This window comes from Poecilia mexicana, unplaced genomic scaffold, assembly GCF_051168715.1.
Source record: "Poecilia mexicana isolate PSO_F unplaced genomic scaffold, ASM5116871v1 scaffold_3, whole genome shotgun sequence".
Taxonomy (NCBI): domain Eukaryota; kingdom Metazoa; phylum Chordata; class Actinopteri; order Cyprinodontiformes; family Poeciliidae; genus Poecilia; species Poecilia mexicana.
This window is the reverse complement of record NW_028263372.1, coordinates 3,746,321-3,770,821: the sequence shown is the minus strand read 5'-3', so window position 1 is coordinate 3,770,821 and position 24,501 is coordinate 3,746,321. Positions and strand designations below refer to the sequence as shown.

The following is a 24,501-nucleotide window of genomic DNA, read 5'->3' as shown; positions in this document are numbered from 1 at the left end:
TTATGGGCCATTTGAGATGTTCTGTGGGTATATGATGATTGGTCAATGTTTTCGTAGTGTTGTGGTGTTTTTGTTTCTCTTGAGGATGTACTTATTTGTGGTGGGCTTGAACTTTTTTTATAACCTCTGCAACGGTTATAACAGCCCGACGTTAATGCTTAGGAACCGTTATAACTGACGGACGTTGGTATTTACTGTGTGTTAGGAGCGTTTTTTTAGTTTGGTTATGTTAATTTAGGATTAGATTTTCTTCATTTTTTGCCATGTTATTTTATTTGTGAATTTTGTTTTATTTTATTTCTTTGTGGACACTCTGGATGTCAATTGAATTTGAACTGTATTGTAATTGTATTTTATTTAACTGTTTATTTGTTTTTTGTAATCAGAATAAACAAGCTCTTGCCGGAGATACACTGTTACGACTCGCTTCCTCTGTGATCCACAGATCTGGTTGCACAGGATTCATCTGCCTGTGCACCACTTGATACTGGCACCAGATTCCCCTAGGTCTGGTGCCGGTAACATACCCCACCTTTCACCCAATGACTGCGGAAGATAGGTCCTAACCCTGAAAGGACAAGCAGGAATAGATGATGGATGAATGACTTAACACTTGTTCTTGTTACACACAAAACTCCTCTGCTCCTGGAGGTCAAGGAAGTGTTTCAGACTTTTTGGACTTATCAATCCAAAGTCAAAAGAGAATTATTCTTTGAAAGTTTGTTGGAGGAGAACGGCTTCATTCCTGGTTCTCACTGCTATTTGGCTAAATTAACAACAGACAAGCATATGTGAGGCACAAGGAAGTATGCTGAACTATGCAGCTTTTCATAAATAGAGTATTATTTCCTATTTTTTTCACAAAAAAAGGAAAAGAACAAAAACAGGGTTTCTGTCAACACATATGTGTAAAAAAGAACAAACAAACTGTTCCTTTTACTGAGACTTCATAGCCCTGGTTATTCACACACACATTCACATGTTGATGGTGAGCTACTAGATAGTAGCCACAGCTGTCCTGGAGCAGTCTGACAAAGGTGAGATTTCCATGCAACAGCGCCCCCTGTTGGGCCCTCTAACCACCACCAGTTAGTGGGTGAAGTGCCCAAGGACACATCAACAGAGGTGATCTCCTGAGCCATTATCACCACATAACCTCACCATGTTGTTAGTTCTTCATTTAACTGAATGTCATCTTTTAGCAGGACAGCCATTTATAAAGTTGCGTTAGTTAAGGTAAAACAGGAGACTCTTCTATTACTCACTGCTGTCTTCCACAGCCTGGCAGAGCAGCACACACATAGAGTGGACGATACAGGCAGTGGAGGAGCTGTCGACGCCGCCGCTCAGAGGCAGAAGGAAACCACCCTACAACAGAAGTCAGCGGCATTAGGTTTCACTAAGACTAATCACATCAGGAATGTTCCAGTCCTCACCTGGCCACTTCTCCTCAGGTAGTCCCACAGCCAACATGCTGGCCCTAGACTGAACAACCCAGAGATCCTGTCTGTAAAGAGTTCACTTTTTTTATAAATCAAGTAAAAGGCACTTTATACCTGATTTCTTCCTGTGGTGTATGAAACATCCACTGTATTGGCTGGTGTGTGGGGAGGTAGACATCATTAGAGCTCGATAAAGAAAAATCTACTTTGATCCTATGACAAGGTTTCTGTTGTCCTTCCTACAGCAGAGAACACGACAAAGCGCAGGGTCACTCACCAAGGCAAGCAGGTGTTAACCAATTACAAGCACCATTCAGCTGTAACTCTGGGACTGACGACAACAGCAAAAGCATGAATGATGTCATTAAAACTGCAGCTGGCTGAAGATGGATTAAAGTAATCCTCCACAAAACCAAGACGGGACTCTGGCTGAGCCACTAGTAAACATCAACATTACTGCTAGTCAGCAGAAACAGTTTGGTAAAGTTAAAAGATGACATTGAAACAAAATCTACCCAGGCTGAGAATGATTTTAGCCTTTATGTTTTTTACTTTGCTTGCATTAGTCGGGATAGTTCAGACTAATACCTGAGGGATGTTTCACAAATGTAGGAATACAAGATCAGACTTGTGTGTGTGTATGGTTGTTTGTCCTGTCTGTCTTTGTGTTGCCCCGCAACAGACTGGCGACCTGTCCAGGTTGTACCCTGCCTGTTGCGCGAAATGTCTCGCTGGAGATAGGCACCAGCTACATTGGGACAAGCATAATCCCCCCTCTCTCTTACGGGATCAAAATCATATTATTTTATCTTAAACTGTGCATTTGTTTAATTATATGCCAAAACTAAAGTTAATTTATATTGTAAATGACATTTTAAGATAAGTTAAAATGATAAAAAAGCAGAAACAGACAAATAAGACAAGAGAATCACAGACAAAGCATATTGGTTTCTGATTGGTGTGACTGCTGACTGAAGAGATAGACAGTTAACCTAGGAGAAGGCTAACTGCACAGGATAAATTGCCATGGATAACTTTTGTGAGGAACCAAACAGAGGCTCAATTAAGCTAGGATATCTGTAAAATCTGTAAGAGCCCTTTGGTGACTAGGAAGCTCAGCTGCAGTGATTTTGTGGATGCTTTATCTAGTGTTAGTGGGAAATAAGCTGAATGGGTCATGAAGGCTGAACAGTCAGTGATTTATGTACAGCTCTGGAGAACATCCAAATACTGATAATGAGCACACACTGTACATCTTTCTTCACTTGTTCCCACTAAAATGAAGAACAGCAAGTCATTAATATTTGGACAGCTTGATACTAATGTTGTCCTAAAGTTGGTTTTTTCAGGCCCCACAACCTGTTAGAAGCTGAAGTAAAAAAAAAAACAAAAACACCACAAGACACAAGTTCCAGCTTCCAAAAACTCAGAGCAGATGTTTTCTAACCATGAGTGGCTGGCAGAGTTCTCCTCTGTAACTGCAGACGTCCTCCAGATCCAGAGTGGCTGTAATCACTTCCTGCAGTAAAAGCAAACACTTCCCAGGTTATAATGGCACACTTTAAAAGTTCAGCAGCACTCAACAGGTCAATCTGGAAACATTGGGACTCTCCACTAAAATAATCACATGCCACATATATACACACATACACACACCCAGGGATATCATATATGTGCAGGTTCGTCTTGAACCGTGTTGCCATGCCTACCACATCATCAAGGGAAAACTGTGCTCCACGAGCTACGACCTCTCCATTGATGGCCACCATGGCACAGCCGTCATAGTACAGCCGGTCTCCATCACAGCCCCTCTGATTAGCATACAGGTAGATCCCTCCACTCTGAAACAACACCAGCAACTTACAACCTCACCACTGTACAAACAAGCATGTTGCTCTTCTCCACTGTTGTGATACAACCCTGCCCTCTAGTGTTTCAGTGGTGTTGAGAAAATAAATTTAAAATAATCTAGTTTTAAAACTTAACATGTCTTGATTCAAATGGCCTAATTGTGGTTTTGAAATTAGTAATGGATTCTGGCCGGTTGACCTTTATTTTACTTGTAGTTACAGCAGATGGTTTGCTAGGATCGTTTGAACTGCCTTTTGTCTGTGTGGGAAAACAATACAGTGGAAGTTGTAGCTTTTCACACTCATCTGTGAAAGGCCGTAAACACGGCAGGGGTTTCTGGCTTCAGATAGAGGGTCAGAGACAGCTCCTGGTTGGATGAGCAAAGATACGCCTTATTTGAATAAATTAAAGATAAGAATACGCCTTTTACATATAAAACTTTCTACACAGAAGTAACAGATCAGATTTTGCGCTTGCAACTTCTCCAAAGACGTCTTTGCTTTTTGTTTGTCATTTCCATCTTTTGTCTTTTTCTCCCTCAGGTAAATTCATGTGTTGTTTGTGCTCTGAGGTTTCTGATGTTATGTGATGTGTTTGTCTGGTCATAGTATGCATCTGTCTTGAATAAATGCTGATTATTGTGACGCTGTTATCTCTGTGTGATCTCAGTCTTTGCGCACAGCATTTTTCTGAACCCGGGCATAAGAGAGGATTTAACGAGTCAAAAGGTTTTTAAAGTTCAAGAATTTTTCCTCTCTTTACAATTGGGGACTCGTCCGTTTCTGAACAAGTGCTGTGCGATTGACGCTGGGACCGCAGTGGGCGACTTTGAGCTCCTTGTTGGCCCACGATACAGGTGCATCTCCTGATGTGAGTTTGATTTCTCTTTGACGCGCTGGTTTGTGGCTTCGACCGGATCTTTGGTTTGATTGCAGAGAAACGATTGTGTGATTTTTCTTTTTTGGATCTTAGTGCGGGTTGAATCACCCTACTCTGGGACTCTGAATCGGGTTGCCAGGAGTAAAAGGACTAAAGCGGGTTGAATCACCCTACTCTGGGACTCTGAATCGGGTTGCCAGGAGTAAAAGGACTAAAGCGGGTTGAATCACCCTACTCTGGGACTCTGAATTGAGTTGCCAGGAGCAAAAGGACTGATATTGTAGGAACAGGCTTGTATCAGCCTGAGAGTTTGATCCTCTCTAAAGGGACATGTTCGGATTTGGCCGAGTGTTGTTCGGATTTGGCACTGGTTGTACTGCTTCGTTGAGGTTCGAAGAGTACGTTAAATTGAAGGGTCGGTCCCCCTCGAGTTCTGCACTCGACTCGGAAGGACTGGAACAATTTTGGGTGTGTAATCCACCTGTGACGACTAGCGTTACGAAGGGACAAGAGTGAGGCCCACACGTTTGTTATTTTATGACACCGGTGTCCGTAGGGATTTCTTTCGTCTGAATGAGTTTACTGTTTTTGTGTCTTTCTGCGTCTCACTAACCTTTTTGTGTGTTTACTGTGAATTGTTTTTGATTGCGGCTGGATGTATCGCCTTCTCTGGGACTCTGAATCGAGTTGCCAAAGAGCATAAAGGACTGAGAATAATTAATTTAGTACAGGTTGAATCACCTTGAAGGACTGAGACAAATTCTTTATTATGCTAAATTTAGGCTCATTTTTGCCTTGGGCGTACCCAGCACTAAGAGTTATTGAATATAAGTGACTAACAGTGATGGCTTGTTAAGAAGTTTATAAGTAATAAGAGAAGTTGAAATGAGAATAAAAGAGATTTGTAAAAGTGAAGTTGGAAAATTAAAAAGATGCATCATACATTCTTTTAGCCGGCGCCTGACATTTTCTTTTCTTTTCTGTCTTTTCTTGGCTGAACTACGACGTCGTCTGTGTATCTGTGTTTGTGTGCGTGCTTGGCTGCGGGTTGATCTATTACTGATTTTGTGTCTGTCTTCCGCCATTTTTTGTTTCACTGTGTGCTGCTGTCTGTCTCTGTCTGAGTTGTGAAGAGATTTGTGTCTTATGTGTTTGTCTGTTTTGCTGGATGTTATGTTGCTGTGTTTCTGTTAACTCATGCTTCTGTGGGACAGAGATTTCTTCTCCATTTTGGTTACAGGTTACAAGTTTTGTTTCACAGAGCAGGGGAGCTGATTGACCACTCCATTTGCATTTTGGGAGTGCTTCAGTTCTGTTAACACTGACATTTCCAGCTCACTCTTTCAAGATTTTTGGATTTTGATGTGAATTTCTTTTAGAACTGTGTTTTATGTTGAAATGAAAAGTACATAATAACAGATTTACAGATGTTTCTACTTTCTCAGCGGGAGAAATGTGTGGGATCAGTTCCAAGCTGGAGCACTGGAATGTTGTCATTGCTTTTTTATAATATTGTAACATTTACAATCACTTCAATTTCTAGGTTTCCTGACACAGGATGGAACATCCTCACTGATTGGAACAAGGGAACAAAAACGAGAACATATGGATGTTTTTTCTGCTTGACAGTGTTTTATGCACTGTTAATGTAGGATATGTTGAAACACTAATGAATGACTGTTTCTTGTAGGACGAGCTTCGTGTGCAGCCCATTTTGCATATTACAAGACCACATGAATGTTTTTGGGGTTTTCCTACAGGGGGTCTAGTTACTGGATAGCCATTTAATAACAGTGGGCTATCATGAAATAAGGTTGTATGTATAAAATGGAGTTTTTGAAATAGGTTCACTCAAAACTGAACAACATTTGAACTACTGGATAATTATGTTTCTTTCAACCATGGTGTTATAATAATTGTGTTCAAGACTTTCAACAGGACAAATTTTGGTTTGTCATCTGGGGAGATATGTGGTACATGGAATCAGTACAAATTGGGAAGTTCTAACTTTATGGTTCACAAATATTTTTATTTTACACATTGGAGTGTGACAAACAAATTACAGGTGAACATGGGGATCTTTTCAGTTGCTGTAGGTGAATTACACTACTTACTGTGTTTGCCCAATGTCATCGAGGAGAATTGGAAAGTATATTTGTTACTTTATAGGTCAACTAATGTAAAGATGCCTTCAAATACTGAGAATGGGGTCGTGTTCCTGCTCTCACGAGAGTGTTGGGGGCAGATCACACCTCACTTTGTTTGGTCAGCTTGGTCTGGGGTAACATCCTGTATCTTTCTTACAATGGGGTGTTGATGAGTCTGCTTGAGTGTGAATGAGAGTGAATGTGTATGCAGATGGCCTTTGATGTGTTTTTAGGAAGCGCTATGTAAATTTGACGTCACCTTAGTGAGTAGCTGTGTGATATTTTTCTTATTTTAAACTATTTAGGGACAGTAAAGGTTTTGTTTCATAAATTTACTTTTACTACTGCTTTACAGACAATTTTAAAGGTGATGATTACATATTTTGGTATCACAATGTGGGTAAAGCTGAATCATCTGCTTTTACAGTAGAATTAATACGAAGCAAGAATTCAGCCTTGGCTTAAGCAGATGGAATTAGTGATAGGAAACTGTCTCGTCCACTTTGGTATTTTCTTTTTTATTTTCTTTTTTTACTAACACTTACTAACTGCCTTAAATTGGTTTATATGTCATATGGGTAACTGATTGGACATGTTGACATTTTAGCACAATGGGGAAAGTCTCCTATTTTGGTTTTCCACCTCTAAATTGTAAATAAGAAAAACACAGGGGGATATTATAAAGATAAGAGATTACTGATATAACTTTGAAATTTATATCATCTCAGTCTAGTTTGAATACTAGATGGAAGATTTGGAGAAATGGTGGAACATGTTACAATATTTTAGTTTTTCAGCAAATTATAACAGTAACATAGATTCCAAATTGTTTTCAAAATGATAATTTTATTATATCAACAGGGGGAGAAGGAAAAATAGACCCTAATTCCTGGTAAATTTTTGGATACGGTTAATTGTAAATTAGTTAATTAATAATTTTGACTTTTTTCATTCAACAATAGTGAATTATGGATTTCTTTAATGTAGAGTCATATTGCCTTCCTGCTTGACTAAAATATGGTGTATGTGATATAGAAGCTTCTACTAAAGTAGATTTGATCATCTAAAATGGAACAGCTTTAAACAACATCTTTGTCATTTTTATTTCATTTAAAATTGTTGATAGATTTCTGCATCACTGCTGATTTTGAATATATACAGTTGGGTGTAAATTGTGAATTTTGAGGAAAATTTTGGTTAAAACTCCTATGAAATTCAAATATAATGTGAATAGCTTCTGAAATTTTGCAATAGGACTTTGTCTTGAAGCAAGGAACAATAAGGATGTTTGGTATTTAGTAGGACAATATGAAATTCATAATTATTTGACAAAGTGAAATTCAATCACAACTTTTATGAGTGTTAGTAGTAGGACATTCTAGAGTTTGTTCTAATTCTTTAATGAGTTTGTGAGGTTGTGATTTTAAAATTTGTAGTTGATATTTGGCACAAACAGAGTGAATGTCATCGAGGTATTGACGTGAACAGTAAGTGTCTTTATTTTCTTAATTCTGACACATCTGATGGTGGAATGTTTTAGCACATTTCTATGTTTATTCTTTTTGCAGTTCAGGATTTGGGGCAGTTGGCCGTTTGTGCTATAACATCAACAACAAATCTAGAGCCACACGGGAGGATGCATCACAAGATAAAATTTAATTTTATTTATAATAGTGAAAGTAGCAAAATGTGGCATACATAAGTTTTGATCTTTTAATTACTTTGTATTATTTTTCTCTGGCAGTTCTCCTTCCTTCTGACTTGATGGCAATCTTGGGGGCAGGGTCTTTCTAGCTCAGAGATCATGGGACGGTGTGATTAGAAGGGATCTTCTTGATTACCACATCAGGCCGCTGTTGTTGCTGCTGAACAAAGACATGACGATGCTGAACTGTGCCCATCTTCTGCTGGACTGCTGTATAAAAGCCAAAAGCTATTGAACGATTACTAAGGTCAGTGAAGATGAACTGTTCTCCTGTTGTCACGTGAGGGCAAAGTGCTGCTCACAGGACCTGGCAACAGATGTCTGCGTTGAGTGTTGCTTTTCACACCTGGCTGAAAACAAAAGGGACTCAGGCGTTATCTGTGAGAGTCCTCTACGGCCGGGAATCAGCAGGCAGTCGGGACCACAAAGATCAAAGCCTTTTGTCCAAACCCAGACGGGGGTTTCAGAGGATGACTGATCTGCTGGTTTCTACGTCCCACTCTGTCGACCACGAAAGGCTGACCAAAGTTCATCAAAGAGGGACTGTATCCAGATGTTTCTGCACTGCGGGAATGACTGCTACTCTGGACACCTTCTGATTCAGCAGATAAAGAATTGGGCCATGGCAAGTCGCTCAGCAGTGGTCCTGTTGTGTGTTCTCATGTTTGATCCTGGATTCTCACCTCTGATCATGTGACCTGAGCGCCAAAGTCCACTCCTGGGGTTTCTTTCAGTCTGCAGGTTGGAGACGAAATGGATGCCAACAAAACTTGGTAGTGGTGAATAAGTTCCTTTTAAATTTTTTTTAGTGTGTGATGCCAGTTTTTTCTCCTTAATTTAGTTGTAGCACAGATGCGCCCTGTTGCCTTCACGTCCTGAACCCCTGCAGTGAAATGCTAAGTGTTGAGGACACCCCATCTCCTGGTGTCAGAGGTTTTACAATGCAGTTCGAGGGTTGGTGTGAACCAATTGTTACGATTCTGCATTTCTCGGAAATGCATTAACTTCCTCCATGATTCACTCCGTTTGTCTTACAAAGTGCTGATGTGTTTTTCCCTTCCTGCCTGAAAACAATGGGCAGGGGACTAACTATTACAATTACATAAGTTTTTCTTAATCATAGCTGAATTGCATTGTGGGCTACGCTTCAACTATAAAGACAATGATTTAAATTTTATTTGGCTCATATTACAGGGGCTACCATTCAGTGAAAACTAAATTTAAATTTACATGGAATTTAAAATTAGGGTGCTAAAGTGGATTGATGAGTGTCTATAGAGCTTACTGAGCTAATGACACCAAGTTCTGTGTTGATTTCATAAATTTAATCAAACATTAAATTCTTTGATTGAGGTGTGCAGATTGTAACAGCATCTGGGACACCATGTTTGAATTACATCCAACTGTGTTACATGATGCTAAAGTTAGCAGTGTCAGCAGGTTTCATCTCAATGAGTTGTATGGGATTTTTATTGTATTCTATGACAGAACATTTGTTCTGTTATAGAAACAGGGGGAAATGAATGGAATTGATCTAATAAGCACATTTTTAGTTTGGATCTCTCTTTACTTCTTGGCAAAAGAGGTTATTGAAGTTAAATCAAAATTCATTAAATATGAGCTAACTATTTTGATATGGAATAACTAAAATGTATAAATTGAATACACTAAACTTAATATTACCTATCAAATAATTTACATAAAACAGTGTTTCTTAAAACAGGGAAGGTGATCGTTGGATTGTTGCATCTCTTTTCATATGATTTAAAATAAGTTGTTTAACTAGGACATCCAGGAAGGTCTAAGCTAAATATTTACATCATTTAATAAACTTAGTTGTATCGAATTTCTCCCTAAAACTGAAAATGCATTGATAATTGATAAACAATATAAAAAGGGTAATTAAGTATCCAATTAAATATTTTATAAATAGGTTTTCAAAAGAATAAATGGATCAAATGTAAAATGGGTGAAATTTTGGTATTTAAAACTATGATTGGAATAAAGTAAGTCATTTTTTATATTTAGTGACACGGTTAACTTTACTCATGTAAAACAGGCTGATCATTTTTTAAGGTTTTAAAATAGAAAATATGATGATTGAAATTAAATTGGTCTAAATTGGAGATTTACAAATTAGCAATTATGGAACTGCTTCTAAAATGTGGTTAAATATGGGTTCAACACGATAGGAAAACATTTATTTCTCATGTAGGCCTTATATAAAAAGAGGGTCAAAATATTGACAAAATACAGCTCTAAAGGAGAAGCTTCTTAAAATTCGAAGTTTACTGATTTATAATGCAAAAGGAAAATTACTGGAAGAGACTTAACATAAGGAAATAAATGATCATTTGAAATAAAGTTTTAAAGAGAAATAAATAAAACTAAAAGCTATCACAAAATCTCTTCCTTCCTGATAATACAATAAAGTAACTATTAAAATAAGATTTGATAACAAGAACAATTTATCCTCCTGACTACCAGGAAAAAAAATATTGTCCAATCACCATTTTTTTTAAATCACACATTCTTTGTAAGGTAATAAAAGGTTTTATGCACTTACTTTGTCTCTTCCCATAAAATGTGTTATTACTGATGAACACAATTTTTATGTATTAGAAAAAGATACGAACAACAATCCCACCCCTTCATATGTGGTATCATTGAAAAGCCCTAAATGTCCTCTCCAGATACCAAAAGGAATTAATTCAGTAGAATGCAGAGGGTGGGAGATATTCAAGTTTAGAAATGTCCTCTACAGAGGACAAAAATGAACTACTGGTAGTCAGGAGGATATGACTTGAAACAATAAAGAATAATTAGAGTATCAATCAATAAATCAGCATAAATAAAACATTAATTCAAATTGGAAGGAATTACTTATTTTATTTTAAAAAACATTGAGGAGGTCTAGTTAGGGTGGCAGACTCTGTTCCAGTACGCCGACCAGCTGATGACCTCATTGGATAACAAAGGACCACAACCTGGTGTGACTGAGGATCCTCAGCCCTGACCGGAGGATGACCTCACACCTAGATGTTCATCAGGATTTCATTCATTCTACTCTGCTTTTGATGTCATCAAATTGGAAAAGAGGGAACGACCTCTTTGTTAAACTCACCAAATTCTGGGCACAATAATCCCTAAATAGGTGAGCATCCGTTACTGAGCTGACGACTCTGAGTTCAAAACTATAAGGAAAATGAACTGCTGGAGACGAGAGGATCATCTTTGTTTTTCCTATTAACAAGTTTTCATCTTTCATCTACGACGTGCCAACGAACTCATCTTACTTCAAGGAGCATCAAGAAACACGGACACAAAATGAACTTATGTGAAAAAAAAAAATTGTACAAAAACTATTCAACTGGAGGTTTATTAATAGCTTGTAAGTCTTATATATGCAGTATTTTGTATCTAACTTCCTCATTTATTTCATGGATAATTTTGGACAAATATTTGTGTATCATCTTTTTACATCAGGAATATGATTGACTTTTCTAAAATATAATTACATTAAGATTTGTGGTAAGGTTTCAGTTTAGCATTGATAAATTTATGCATCATCGTTTTGGTAAGATATGACTATGGGCTAGATCATTTTGAACATTTATTTTAGGATTTGAATCCTTTATATAATTTTGCTGTCTGATTTTATTTGCAATGAATATGCCAACATTTTAACAACAAATGTTATGTAGAAGGTTGCATGCAAAAAGAGGGGCTTAATTTATCAGCTATAATATGGTGTTTCTGAATTTAGGCTTATACTATCGCATAGTATATTTTAAACTTATATTTTAGAGTGTAATCTATATTAAGAGATTAAAAGAGGGAACTGTTGAGAAAATAAATTTAAAATAATCTAGTTTTAAAACTTAACATGTCTTGATTCAAATGGCCTAATTGTGGTTTTGAAATTAGTAATGGATTCTGGCCGGTTGACCTTTATTTTACTTGTAGTTACAGCAGATGGTTTGCTAGGATCGTTTGAACTGCCTTTTGTCTGTGTGGGAAAACAATACAGTGGAAGTTGTAGCTTTTCACACTCATCTGTGAAAGGCCGTAAACACGGCAGGGGTTTCTGGCTTCAGATAGAGGGTCAGAGATAGTTCCTGGTTGGATGAGCAAAGATACGCCTTATTTGAATAAATTAAAGATAAGAATACGCCTTTTACATATAAAACTTTCTACACAGAAGTAACAGATCAGATTTTGCGCTTGCAACTTCTCCAAAGACGTCTTTGCTTTTTGTTTGTCGTTTCCATCTTTTGTCTTTTTCTCCCTCAGGTAAATTCATGTGTTGTTTGTGCTCTGAGGTTTCTGATGTTATGTGATGTGTTTGTCTGGTCATAGTATGCATCTGTCTTGAATAAATGCTGATTATTGTGACGCTGTTATCTCTGTGTGATCTCAGTCTTTGCGCACAGCATTTTTCTGAACCCGGGCATAAGAGAGGATTTAACGAGTCAAAAGGTTTTTAAAGTTCAAGAATTTTTCCTCTCTTTACAGTGGTCAAGCAGTGCACACAAAGTTTCTTAGAACATAACTCTAATGCAGTGGTTCTTAACCTGGGTTCGATCGAACCCCAGGGGTTCGATGAGTCGGTCTCAGGGGTTCGGCGGAGCCTCTACCGCGGAGGTAAAGACACACTGGGGTATATGCCACGAGAGGTGGTGACGTATTTCCATTTGAATTTATTCCACATAGGTTGGTTCCGGGTCCTGCTTGCTCCTATTGTTTTTGGCCAAAGCTGCAAGATCTGTACCATGAAAAAGACGCAAAACTTAAAATATCTGCGAGCTGCTGGTACAACAATCGAGTTTTGTTGTGTGCCGTTGTGTCCAGTAATTAGCCAGTACCATCTGGTGCTTAGTTTTTTAATTTTCCTGCTGATATCAAGGCGACAGCGGACTGTAGCCAAAACTTAGCCACTACAGCTAACACGCGGTTTGTAGCTGCCTGCTATATCAAAGCTTGAGGATATTGAAAATCCAGCGTCAGAAATGGGAAGACGGGGGTTAAAAGGGAGTTGTACTTGTTTCGTTTAGTGGAACAATTTGTTGGAAGAAAATAATGCCGGAGGAAATCCACTGCTACGGAAACAGGCTGAGAACAGAGGCAGCGATTCGGCACAAGGTAAGTCAATATGTGTGTTGATGTGCGTTTGTGTTATACGGAGTATGAAATTATTCTTAGGCAGCTCCTTAGCTTTTGTTTATATGACAATTATATAAAATACATTTAACATGCAGTCGGAGCGACGAGCCCCTCCGATACTGAGCAGGTAATTTAAGAACAGCCGAGAGCAGCAACGCTTTCAGCCCGATCCAAACCACACAGGTAGTCGGTCAGATTAAGGTCCAAAACCTTCGCTTTACAGCCGTTTAACTTTCACCGATCCACATGAATAACCCACAGAACAAATGGTACAAATCACGTATTTCCCGAATACCGAAAATATGACATCTACCTTTGCAGTTTCATAATTATAAATCCACATTAGAGTGAATTTTTCCACTTGGCTTCTATAATCTGTTCTTGCTTTACCCAACGTAATTTCTCTTTTTTCCCCTCTGAGATTCTGCTTAGAAAATGAAGTTATGAAGTTACATCCTCCCGCTGCTTTTTGTTTTTAAAATGGTAAATTTAGGTTTGCCTCGACTTTTATAAACTAATGCCTCTATGCATCATTTTTTGTATTACTGTTGGTACAGATATCAGGTGAACACTGTGCTTTGCCTGCTAGTAGTTTAAATTAATTTCAGCTGCACACTTTCAAGAGTATTCAGATTTTAACATGCATTTCTAAGTAGTATTTTAGTTCACTCTAGTGACTTCAGTGTTGTTACACCTCTGAAACATGTTTTGCAGTGTCTTTGTGATACCAGAACTATTTCACTTAAACGTTTAATTTCCTGAGATATTGTCAATTTATTTTCAAGCAAAACTCTCAAAAAGAGCTGAGGATTTATTAGTTTTGATTATGTTGTTCAGCTAAATATGGATGCTTATTGTTTTTTTTTTGTGTGTTTTTAATTTTTCAGGTTTGCATTGCAACACCTTGTGTTTCTGAGCCATGATCACAGTGCCGATTACCTTTCCATTGGATCCAAGCACCTGGACCTGCTGACGGCATCCATCAGTCCACGGATCATCACAACGTGGACTAACTTTTTATTTACTTGGTTAAACTATGATCTTGAAACTGGAGCACCAGATATGCAAAAATCTTCCTGCAGACTTTGTTGGCTACCCTGATGGTCATCCTGGACGGGGCTGAGCCGGGCTTCCTGTCCTCCAGAGTGACGAGTTTTCATCACCAGTAAAGGCAAACAAGTCTGATGTCTGCTTAGCTGCTAGAAAGTATATTATATATTCACTGTTCATTTTGTTATCCTGTTTGTACCTACAATAAAATTGAATATCATTTGTAATACTCTACATTTTACAAACCTTTTTTCCCCATTTCTCAGTTTTTATGTTATATCAAGTATTTGCATGTAGATCAGGAATTCAAATGAGATGTTAAAATTCAACACATTTGGGTAAAACCAGCAAAGAAATGTGAATATTAAGCAATATGTAGTTAGTCATATAATTTAATATACTGAATAAAGCTGGACAATATGACAAGATTTTTTTCATACCAAATTTGATTTTAATTGATTCCTCCCATCCTCAATTTCTATAATAAAATCACATAACATACTTTCAAAAAGTGCCTTTATTTCAATCATCTGTTCTGTGAGTTGTATGAGGGAGCATAACGGTCAGGATACAAGATTTTTTAATTGCAAAATGCAGTCATCGTTACAGCAGAATAAAGATGCAATTTTATGACAATGTCTTAAAATTACAAGAAGTCGTTTTAATGAGAAATAAAGATTCAGACTGATCTGACATAACTAGCTCAGTCCATGTGGTTCTGACATTTGTCAGTAATCAACAGGATGTACATTTCCACCTCAACTGACCAGGTAAGGATTAAGGTAAAAATAAAAAATAGAGCAAATACTGTAAACAAAATGGAAAAAGCAACTGATAGAAATACTTTCTATATAAAGAAAAACAAAAAACGTTAATAGCAGGAGAAAAGTTGTTGGCAACATTAGCTGCCAATCTCTCCCTCCAGGAAGCCATCAAACAGAACTCCTGTCCAACTCCAACTATAATAAAGATAAAAAAAAAAGAAATAAAACGGGAAGTTAAAATAACAATGCCACTTTAATAATTCAGATCTAATGCGTTCTGGAATCCATTATTGATATTTTACAAATTTCACAAATCAATTAGAAGGTTTCACAAATGTTTTATTTATTCTGTTGTTAGTACAGAATAATCTAGTTAGGTTTGAAATGACTACGTGTTATAGTTTTTAAAGTACAACATATTAAGAAAGCTCAAGATAGTGAAAAATTAAGTGTAATCGCCCTTTAGCTATTTTCCGAATTAGATGCTACATTCAGAAGCTAACTTCAGCTTCGACTGATAGCTTGGACACAATATAGACAGATCTATATATGTTTATATAGATATATATCTATATCTATCTATAAAGCATAGATATGTAGATTGGGCACTGCACAGATAATCAAACCACTGAACGTTTACATAGCACCTTTGTAAGCTTGTCCCTGTTAGCTACGTCAGACATGAGGCATTATGGTGAATACAAACGATTTATTAACTTACCTTTGAAGTTATTGTGAAGTTTTGACACATCCAGTTTAAATCCTTTGTTGTTGTTGGAGCGTTTCAGGACGTCTGAATAATTTTATAAGCATCATTAATAGTCCTAAAGCGGCTGAGGAGCCACTGTTAACATACTGCTGCCTGTGCACCGGAAGCAGGCTATGTGGAAAAAAAAATGTGGAAGTGCTAAAACGGAAGTCCGTGGCATATACCCCCTTGTGTCAAGTCGTGACGCGCCCCGCTTTGCCATCACTTGCTGCAGAGGATCACGTTACATTGCTGAGCCAATCAGAGCTGCAGAGGAGCACTGATTGAAGGAGTTTCACTCTCAGCATGAATTTGAACTTGTGTCTTTAAACTCACATTTTTTACCAAATTCTGTAAGCTTTCGGTGTACTTCTAAATCTGCTCCTTAGTCGCATCTTTTCGGGGTTGATACTGCCTCTAGTGGCGTAGGGGTGGTAACACAACTAATAAAATTACATTACTAAATCAGAATACCGGAAAGTCTTTATTATTTATTATAAATTTTTCATTCTCTTAAGAATGTAGAGCTAATTAAATGATCTAAGCAAGACCTTAAAGTGGTTCCAGTTTCTCTCGATGGCCAACCTGTTGAAACTGTGGCAAATTTGGGTCGTTCCTGGACAGTCAGCTCAACTTTGCTGAAAACACTGACTATATTTTGAAGAACTGTTCTCAGAGACTCTACCTTTTAAGAAGACCCTATGTCTTGAATTTGAGGGGGGGAATCATATTTTATTTATCACTACAGAAGGGTTCAGTGAATGTGCATATGAAACTGGTGGGTTCGGTACCTCAAAAAAGGTTAAGAACCACTGGTCTAATGTCTATGTTTTTAGGTCAGTGAGATGAAATGTATTACTACATTCAATCTTTTCTATGTCAACAGGCAAGTTGCTGTTCCAGGTCTGCTGGGGAGTGACTACCTTGGTGGTGGCTGTCTTGATGAGGTTGACTCTTTGGTCGGCTTTACGGAGCTCATGGTGGCTGGCAGAAGAGTTGGTGAAGATTTCAACACCATCCAGCCCCATCTGAATATGAGGGCTGAGGAAACAATAACTGTATATCAGAGCTGGATATACTGTTAGCATGTTAGCATGTTCTAACATGCTAACAGAATCAAGAAAAGTGGAAAAAATAAAACATCTTGAAGTGTTGCTCACTCGGTTTCTTCAGAATCACAAAAAAATTTATTTTACTAAAGTGAAAGTCAGGTTAATAGCAAAAGCCTCTTTTCTTTTAATGTACATTTGAATTTCCAATCAAAATGTCTCCATTTGATCTAATTGAAGGAAGTGACCTGTGTGATTGTGTCTCTGTCTGAGCTGCTCTACCTGTTGGGATTCCAGAGCTCTGCACAGATTTCCGTGCCAATACTGGTGTCCTTAGTGGACAGTACACAATCCCCAAATGGGACAGTGTCCTGAGGAACCGAAGACAAACAGACACTGTTATGACAACTGCTCTGAGGACTCACCAGCCAGCTGGTAAATTAAAACAATATTCTTCAAAAACATTCTAGAAATGAAAGGATGAAATCATGAAGTAGATTACATCACCAGTCACAAGTCAGTACCTGGCCGGTTACTTCCTGGATCATTCTGGGCAGGAAATACTCTTCCACCTGTCTGAACACACAAGCTCACACGATTAGATTTATGCATAAACTAATATCATGGTGTGCGAGTAGAACAACAGGGTGAGATAGCTCCAGACACACAACGTTGGTCAATACAGCATCCTTAAGCTTTACTATATTTTTTCTTTCTCTGGGTCACAGAAATAATGAAAAATCAATTTTTTCCTTACATCAGATTTAAAAGCCTGTTTTTTTTTTTCAGAAAAGAGTAGCTTCACATTTCCACAAGGGAATAACACTAATGGCTTAAGAAACGTTAATTTTTTATGGGGATATTGTTTTTGTCAATAGATTTTAAGCTACTGGATTTAAACAAAAATATGACAGAATAAAACATTGTATCAAACTTCCCACAGTAGGTACTATGAAAAGAAGCCATACTGATTACACAAGTTATGCTACTTTTGTGAGTCTAAGCAAATGTTGTTTTACTGGACAAAAGGTTGAACCACACTGGTTAAGTAGAACATCAAGACAACACAACAGACCACCGCAGTATAGTCTGAACTGACAATGATAAAGGTTGGTGCTATACATGGACAATGTGCCGCTCAAAAGTAGCTTTGTTACTGTAGAAGTACTGCAGCAGTTTTTCATTCTGTTAAAGGAGAGTTTTCCTTTCCACCATTGCCACATGCTTCCTCAGTAAGTCAATGTATACTGTTGGCTTTCCTTAGAAAACTGAACCAACTGAATTAAACTTAACTGTGACCAACTGACTATCAATCTGTCTTTGTTTCATGAAGTGAATTGAGAGGCCATTTGAATCAACACAAAAAAAAACAAATTGTGTCGAATAAATTGAATTAGTAGAGACTAACCTTAACCGAGTCCAAGGTGAGAACCAACGCATCTCTCTGTAGGTGCCAGAATTGGCCATCAGCATCTTAGGTCTGATTAGCAGGATTTTCCTACAGGAAGCAAAAATAATGCAGATTTATAGTTTTTGCTACACACTGAAAAAATGTATCTAGCTCAAACAGGTGCCAAACATTCTAGACTGTAGTTGTGGTTGGACTAAACCTCTGACATACCTGTTCAGAAAGAGGACACGGCAGTTGTAGCGCACATTATGATGCATGATAGGCCTGAGAGAAAAACAAGAGAAAGTCACACGTGGGGCCTTGAAAATATATTCATAACCCTGAAAGTTAAACTCTTTTTTTCACTTCATAACTTCCGTGGAGCCGCATCCGCATTAGTTCTGCAGTGGTCTGTGCTTTTTACGGTCTAATTAACTTTTTCTGCACCTTTATTCATTTCCTCAAGACAAAATGCCGGCTGCTCTGTTTAGATTATAAACGGGCTTAACATTGCATTCTCTTAACAGTAGTTTTCTCTGGTCTGTAATGGAGACTTGAATTAAATGTGCCATTTCAACCAAAGGTTTGAAATGCGCTTCCTAACCAAATGCTCCAAAGCGTTCAGTCCATAACTCTTCGACATGTTGTCAGCTCCCAGTCAGAAAGACGCATTTAGTTCAGGATTTTTTTAATTGATTGATTTTAGTTGCCTCTACGATGAACTCTTTGCATAAAGTCTGTAATGTCTGCCCGTGTGAACCAGTCAGGGTGTGAATTGACAAGGGTGTGTGTCAAATAGGCTTCAAATTTTCCCTTTGTTAAAAAAAATAACCGGTCAAATACGGAAAATATTCCGTTAATACGACCTCTGGTCTCCACTAAGTTTTCCTCCAGAAATGGAGAAAAACATTTTCCAGTATTCCATCTTCCCAGTGGAATACTGGAAAATGGTGTTTGATTTCATTCTTACTGCATTTATATATATATATAGTTTTAAAAAATATGCTGAACAAAGAACGAAGAACCAAATTTTACAGATAAGTCTGTAAATGAATTACTGCACTTTCATTCTGTGTTCACAAAAGCTTTTGATAATAAATATTTCTTGTAGACTACTATAAATACCACTGCACTGCAGTGTTGCTCCTTTTGTTTGTAGCAACTGGGTCAAACACCGGCATCATCTTGTGGCACAATGAGGGCAAGTCAAACCGCAAACAACCAAGACTGAATACACAGAAGGGGAGGAAGTTGTGAGCGATTTATCTGTGGTTTTGAATGAAGAAGCTAGATGGAGTGAAGAAGATAAAGCTGCAACCCTATTTTCTGAGCCATGTTATTCAGGAAGCAATACTCCATCGTTTCTGGGGAGGAAGAGTCCAACAGTGAAGCGATTTTACATCTACTCTATTTCAAGATAACACTTACATTCCCACATCACAGATGATGTCCTGGGTAACCGGGGATTCCAGAAGAGTCTTCAGGGCCTGAAAGCTATGAAGCAGCGTGTCTGACTCATAGAAGTGGTCTGCACAGCCATACCCACTGTCAGATACACACCAGACAGAGAGAAAAGGGATTTTAGCAAAGTGAAGTAAAACCAAATCAAAACAGAAACTAAGCCCTCTGATTGGTCAGTATAAATTCATATAGTTTTTTTTTGTGATTGAAACACATAAAAACATGGACTGTGTTTGCTGTTTTGTGAAAAAGTATAGAACTGATGCTACAACCACTCACAGAGCATAACATTTACTCCACAAAAGATCACTGCTGATAGCGTTGCTGCTTGACATTGAGTAGACACGCTTGCTCAAGAAACTGGGAAACTCCTGTACCATGCTTAAAAATCTATTGTTTCAGCACACTAGCTTTTTGTTATCAAATAAAAATGGTTTGATACTATATGTGACATGCTGGTCATGTGAAGCATTAATTGCATTATAAAAGCAGGTGGATTAGGTGACTTCTCATTCAATATAGAACATACTGTACTTAATGCAGAACTTGATGTTGGTTTGTTTTTCTTCCTACCATATCTCCAGCTCTGGACCCAGCCGATATTTAGCTCCATTTGCCTTTGCTACCTCGATACCTGCAGAAACACACACGGAGCAGGATGCATTACCGCCTTTAGATGTAGAAAAAAACCTGGTTGCCTATACTGTAATATTTCTGCACTAAAACAAATTCATCCAAAACTTTCAGATTTTTATGTGAAAATTTAAAAGTTGAAAGCAAAATTGTCCTTTTGCTTCCACTTTTCCTGTTTGTGACCTAAAAATCCCAATAAGATCAATTAAAGATCTGGTTGTTACTTGACAGAATCAGAAAAAGTTCAAGGGGCATTGTCTTGTAAAACATTATACTGCAGAAATGTTCTAACTTAATCAGGGTGGAACAACACTCACACTTTAACAATATATACATCTATTTAAAGTAACAGCTTGGGATTTTTTTGCATCTCAACAAAGGGACACAAACAAAATTATAAAAACTAAATTCAAAAAAGAACAATGTTAATATTTTATGACAACTGTTTTTTTTTGAAGGGAACTAAGGGTGTTTTTGCTAGTTATTTTGCATTTTTGCCTTTTCGTAGATGACATAGATTGGGTCTTTCACGCCAAACGTTTTTGGTTATAAAAGGAACCGACTTTCCCACCGATCATCTATTATTTCTAATGTCATACCCACTAGAGTGTGCTGTTGCTCCAGTACATCACAACTTGCTCATAGAACCAGGGACAGAAGCTGGGCTGAAATACATGCTTATATTATCTACTTATATCTAGTATGGTTGTGTGGAGTGCTGCTGCCTACCTACAACAGTCAACAGGCGAGAAGTGGGGTCACACAGGACAGGTCGCCAGTTCATCACAGGGCTACATAGACAGACAGACAGTCTCTACACAGACTCCTATTTGCATTCTAACTCATTTTAAAAACTTTATCTTTCTTACCATCCAGTGTGGAAAAAAACATAGATTAACTTCTGACTCTGGATTAAACCCCACATGATTCCTTATTGTGACAGGTTCAAACATTGACCAAACTAATGTTTTATACCCTCCCCGCCAATCTAGTGCAGACTGTACAAAACCTGCTTCAACAGTAATAACAGTAAACAAATGGTCACATTCTTAATTTAACTCCATCCATGCTCTCATTTTCAGATATTTATTGGTGTTTCAATAGGGAAAAAACCTGACATTCACTCCATGCTGGTCTATTTCCCCCTCCACCTCACCATACAGACACACAACCTATTACTCATCTCTTCTCCGTTGGCAACAAACTGCGTTTGGACATTTTCCCCTCAAATATCTGGACATATAAAATCATGGACCTTTCAAATGTGTGTCAGTTGGACACTGTGCTGACTGGTGGGGAAATTAAGAACTGCTGTTGCATAGTTGAAAACATTGTGCGTATTCTTATGGAATATTTACTGCAGTACTGTGTATATATTTTGTATTTATTTTTGGGTTCTACGTATGTGGTGTTCACTTTAATTTTTCTTCTTTAAAATACATGGTATTGAAAGTTAGTTATTCTTTTGTATTGTTTTACTGATTATGGACATCAGCTCCAGGAGATGCAGCTAGTCTTCTGATATTATGTGCCATAATATCAAAAGATATTATGGTCTTCTGATTAATGTACTAATGTCCCTTAGTACATTAAATGCCACTACATAACCACAACACCACCAGTCCATAGGCATCTACTCAGTCCATGTCGGCCAGAGAATAAGTCCACCTTTTGTGCTGCTTTGCTTTAAATCTTTTGATACTCTATGCAGCATCCCTAATCTTGTGCAATGCAGTTAAAAAAAAAGATGTAACAAATTGATATGTGACCCCCGCTTACACCATACTTACCTTATCCTTTGTGTATTACAGAGCTTTTTTGATTAATTGCTTTAAGGTTTCTTTCATAATATCAAGAAAGAAAAAAACTGTATAAACACAGAAATAAAAAAAAAACCAAACGAATAGAATATAATTAGTTGGCCAACTGTAGGCACCATGGAGCACCATAATTGTAGCAATACTCAACAATACATCAACAAACCTTAAATCTATTTTGTGGGATTCTAAAAATGGGATAAATGCAGCTACCTTATTTTTTTGCGTAAACATAACACTTTCCAGATGTATATATTTGGTAAGAAAGTTTGTCCAGATGATAATATGTAGTGACGTTTTTGATTTCTAGTTAAGAAGTTGTTGTTTTTTTTTTGGCAATAGAGAAACAAGAAATAGATCTTTGCATTTATCTTGAAAATTTTCAACTTCAATGTGATTACCAAGTATACAGAGAATTAATGAAATGGGGACTTTGCAACCCAAAATGGTGGAGAGTTTTTCGGTTACTGATATCCAGAAGAGTTGAACAGGTGTGCAAGTCCAAATGGTATGAAAGTAGGTGTTGATGCTGTTCAAAATGTATTGTGTCCAAATTTTGCAATTGGTAACACCCATTTTAAATATTTGTCTTTGAGCGATGTGAGATTTGTGAATCATTTTATAATATATAAGTTGTAGGTTTGTGCTAGTGGTGGCAGAAAACTTGTTACAGAGTTGGATTCAAAAGGCAGAGGTGGGAGAGAAGGTCAGATCAGTTTCCAATTTGTGTGCTGGGATTGCTGTTGTGATGTCTGAGGAGCAAATTATACTATCTGGATGCAAGTTTTCTTATAGTATTGGAAATTTGTATTAAATAATTTAACAATTGAGGAGTTTCCAATAAATTGTTAACTAAGTTTGTTTTGGATTTAAAGAAGTGTTTAAGATGTTGATAGTAGAGAAATTCTTCTCTCCCAATTCTAAACCTCTGAATCAAATCACAGAAAAATACAAATTGATTATTGTGAAATACATGTTGCAGCTGAGTGATTCCATTTTCTGGCCATGATGAAGAGTAGATGATATTTTAGTGATTCTCGTAACTTGACACCAGGCTGTCAGAGTTGGCTTTATTGCCGTTGTTTAAAATTACTTAATTTTTTTGTTGATTGCATAAAAAATTGTAATTCTGATATTGAGGTGTTTCTACATTGGTTTTGCTCTGTGTGTTCATTGTTACATATAAACAGATCAGAATATATGTGTTTTTGAAGTCAATTCAAGGCTTCACACATCACGTTGTTCTCACGTTGCCTATTTATATTGCCCATTTGATGTCGCAGTAGAGCAAATGTAGCACCACGGCACATCGGCTCGGTCGAACTGTTGGATGAAATGCTTCTGTGCTTCATGAAGCTTCATCTCGCCATCAATAGTAAAGAGCATTAAACGTTGTTTTCTTACAATAAACGAAGTACCACCAATTTTGTGCAAACATAAATTAAATAAATCCACTTACTCTTCAATATTCTCTCCGTGTTACCTTCAAAGTCCAGAACCCACTGATTTAAAGAGCATGTTGACAAGGTCACTTTACGGCCCATCCTCTTCTCCTTGTGCTCACAATCAACACGTCACAGTAGAAAAATAAACTGTGTATGAGTCTATATGTTCACAACTTGTTCGTACTGTTCACAAAACCTTAATCAGTGAGTTGTTTGCTTCTACGGTGCGGAGTGTACTGTCACTTCCGCAGGAAAGCAACACAGCTCACTTCCTCGGCTGAAGTTTGTCAGTGTGACGCTGCACTCAGCAGGACGAAGGATATATTACAAGCCAGCAGCATTATTGTTTGGTTGTTTTTCTTTTTCTCGTTCAATGACGGATGGCCGACAATGTTTTGGGGCATTACTGCCACCAACTGGAATGGAGTGTGAATTGGGATACTAAATTGTTATATCGATACTACATACAAGAAAAAAATAAATTCTTAAAATCTATTTTCTATTAATTTAGTCTTTCTAAGGTTCATTAGCAAAAAGATAACATTTTAAACTATGTCCAAGTGCAGCATGTCCTGTAGATTAAGCAGTTCTCTTCTCTCAATAGGAGCAGAACAATAAAACATGTTCCCCTGTCAGTAGTGGGTTTAGGTCTGGAGACATGCTTGGTCAGTCCATCACCTTTACCCTCAGCCTCTTCAGTAAAGCAGTGATTGTCTAAGAGGTGTGTTTGGGGTCATTATCATGCTGGAACGCTGCTCTGAAATCCAGTTTCCATAGGGAGGGGATCAGGCTCTGCTTCAGTATTTCACAGTACAGATTGGAGTTCATGAAATGTAACTATCCAACACTCATGCAGCCTCAGACCACCATGATGGCATTCCCACCACCATGCTTGACTGTAGACATCACACACTTATCTTTGTACTCCTCACCTGATTGCCGCCACACATGCTGGAG

At 37.7% G+C, this 24,501-nt stretch overlaps 1 protein-coding gene across 1 annotated transcript in view; it reads right to left on the bottom strand.

Moving 5' to 3' along the window:
• nadsyn1 (NAD synthetase 1) overlaps positions 1–23,854 on the bottom strand; it is a 31,783-nt gene extending 7,929 nt beyond the window's left edge. The window contains exons 1-13 of the mRNA XM_088004061.1: positions 23,559–23,854; positions 20,223–20,283; positions 19,617–19,733; positions 18,420–18,473; positions 18,207–18,296; positions 17,323–17,374; positions 17,081–17,169; positions 16,673–16,790; positions 3,152–3,283; positions 2,890–2,961; positions 1,557–1,681; positions 1,437–1,485; positions 1,266–1,368 (exon numbers count right to left, since the gene is read on the bottom strand). Coding sequence (XP_087860187.1) covers positions 1,266–1,368; positions 1,437–1,485; positions 1,557–1,681; positions 2,890–2,961; positions 3,152–3,283; positions 16,673–16,790; positions 17,081–17,169; positions 17,323–17,374; positions 18,207–18,296; positions 18,420–18,473; positions 19,617–19,733; positions 20,223–20,283; positions 23,559–23,643 — 1,147 coding nt within the window. The 5' untranslated portion in view covers positions 23,644–23,854. The remainder of the gene's footprint in view (positions 1–1,265; positions 1,369–1,436; positions 1,486–1,556; positions 1,682–2,889; positions 2,962–3,151; positions 3,284–16,672; positions 16,791–17,080; positions 17,170–17,322; positions 17,375–18,206; positions 18,297–18,419; positions 18,474–19,616; positions 19,734–20,222; positions 20,284–23,558) is intronic.
• Between the last annotated feature and the right edge of the window lie 647 nt (positions 23,855–24,501).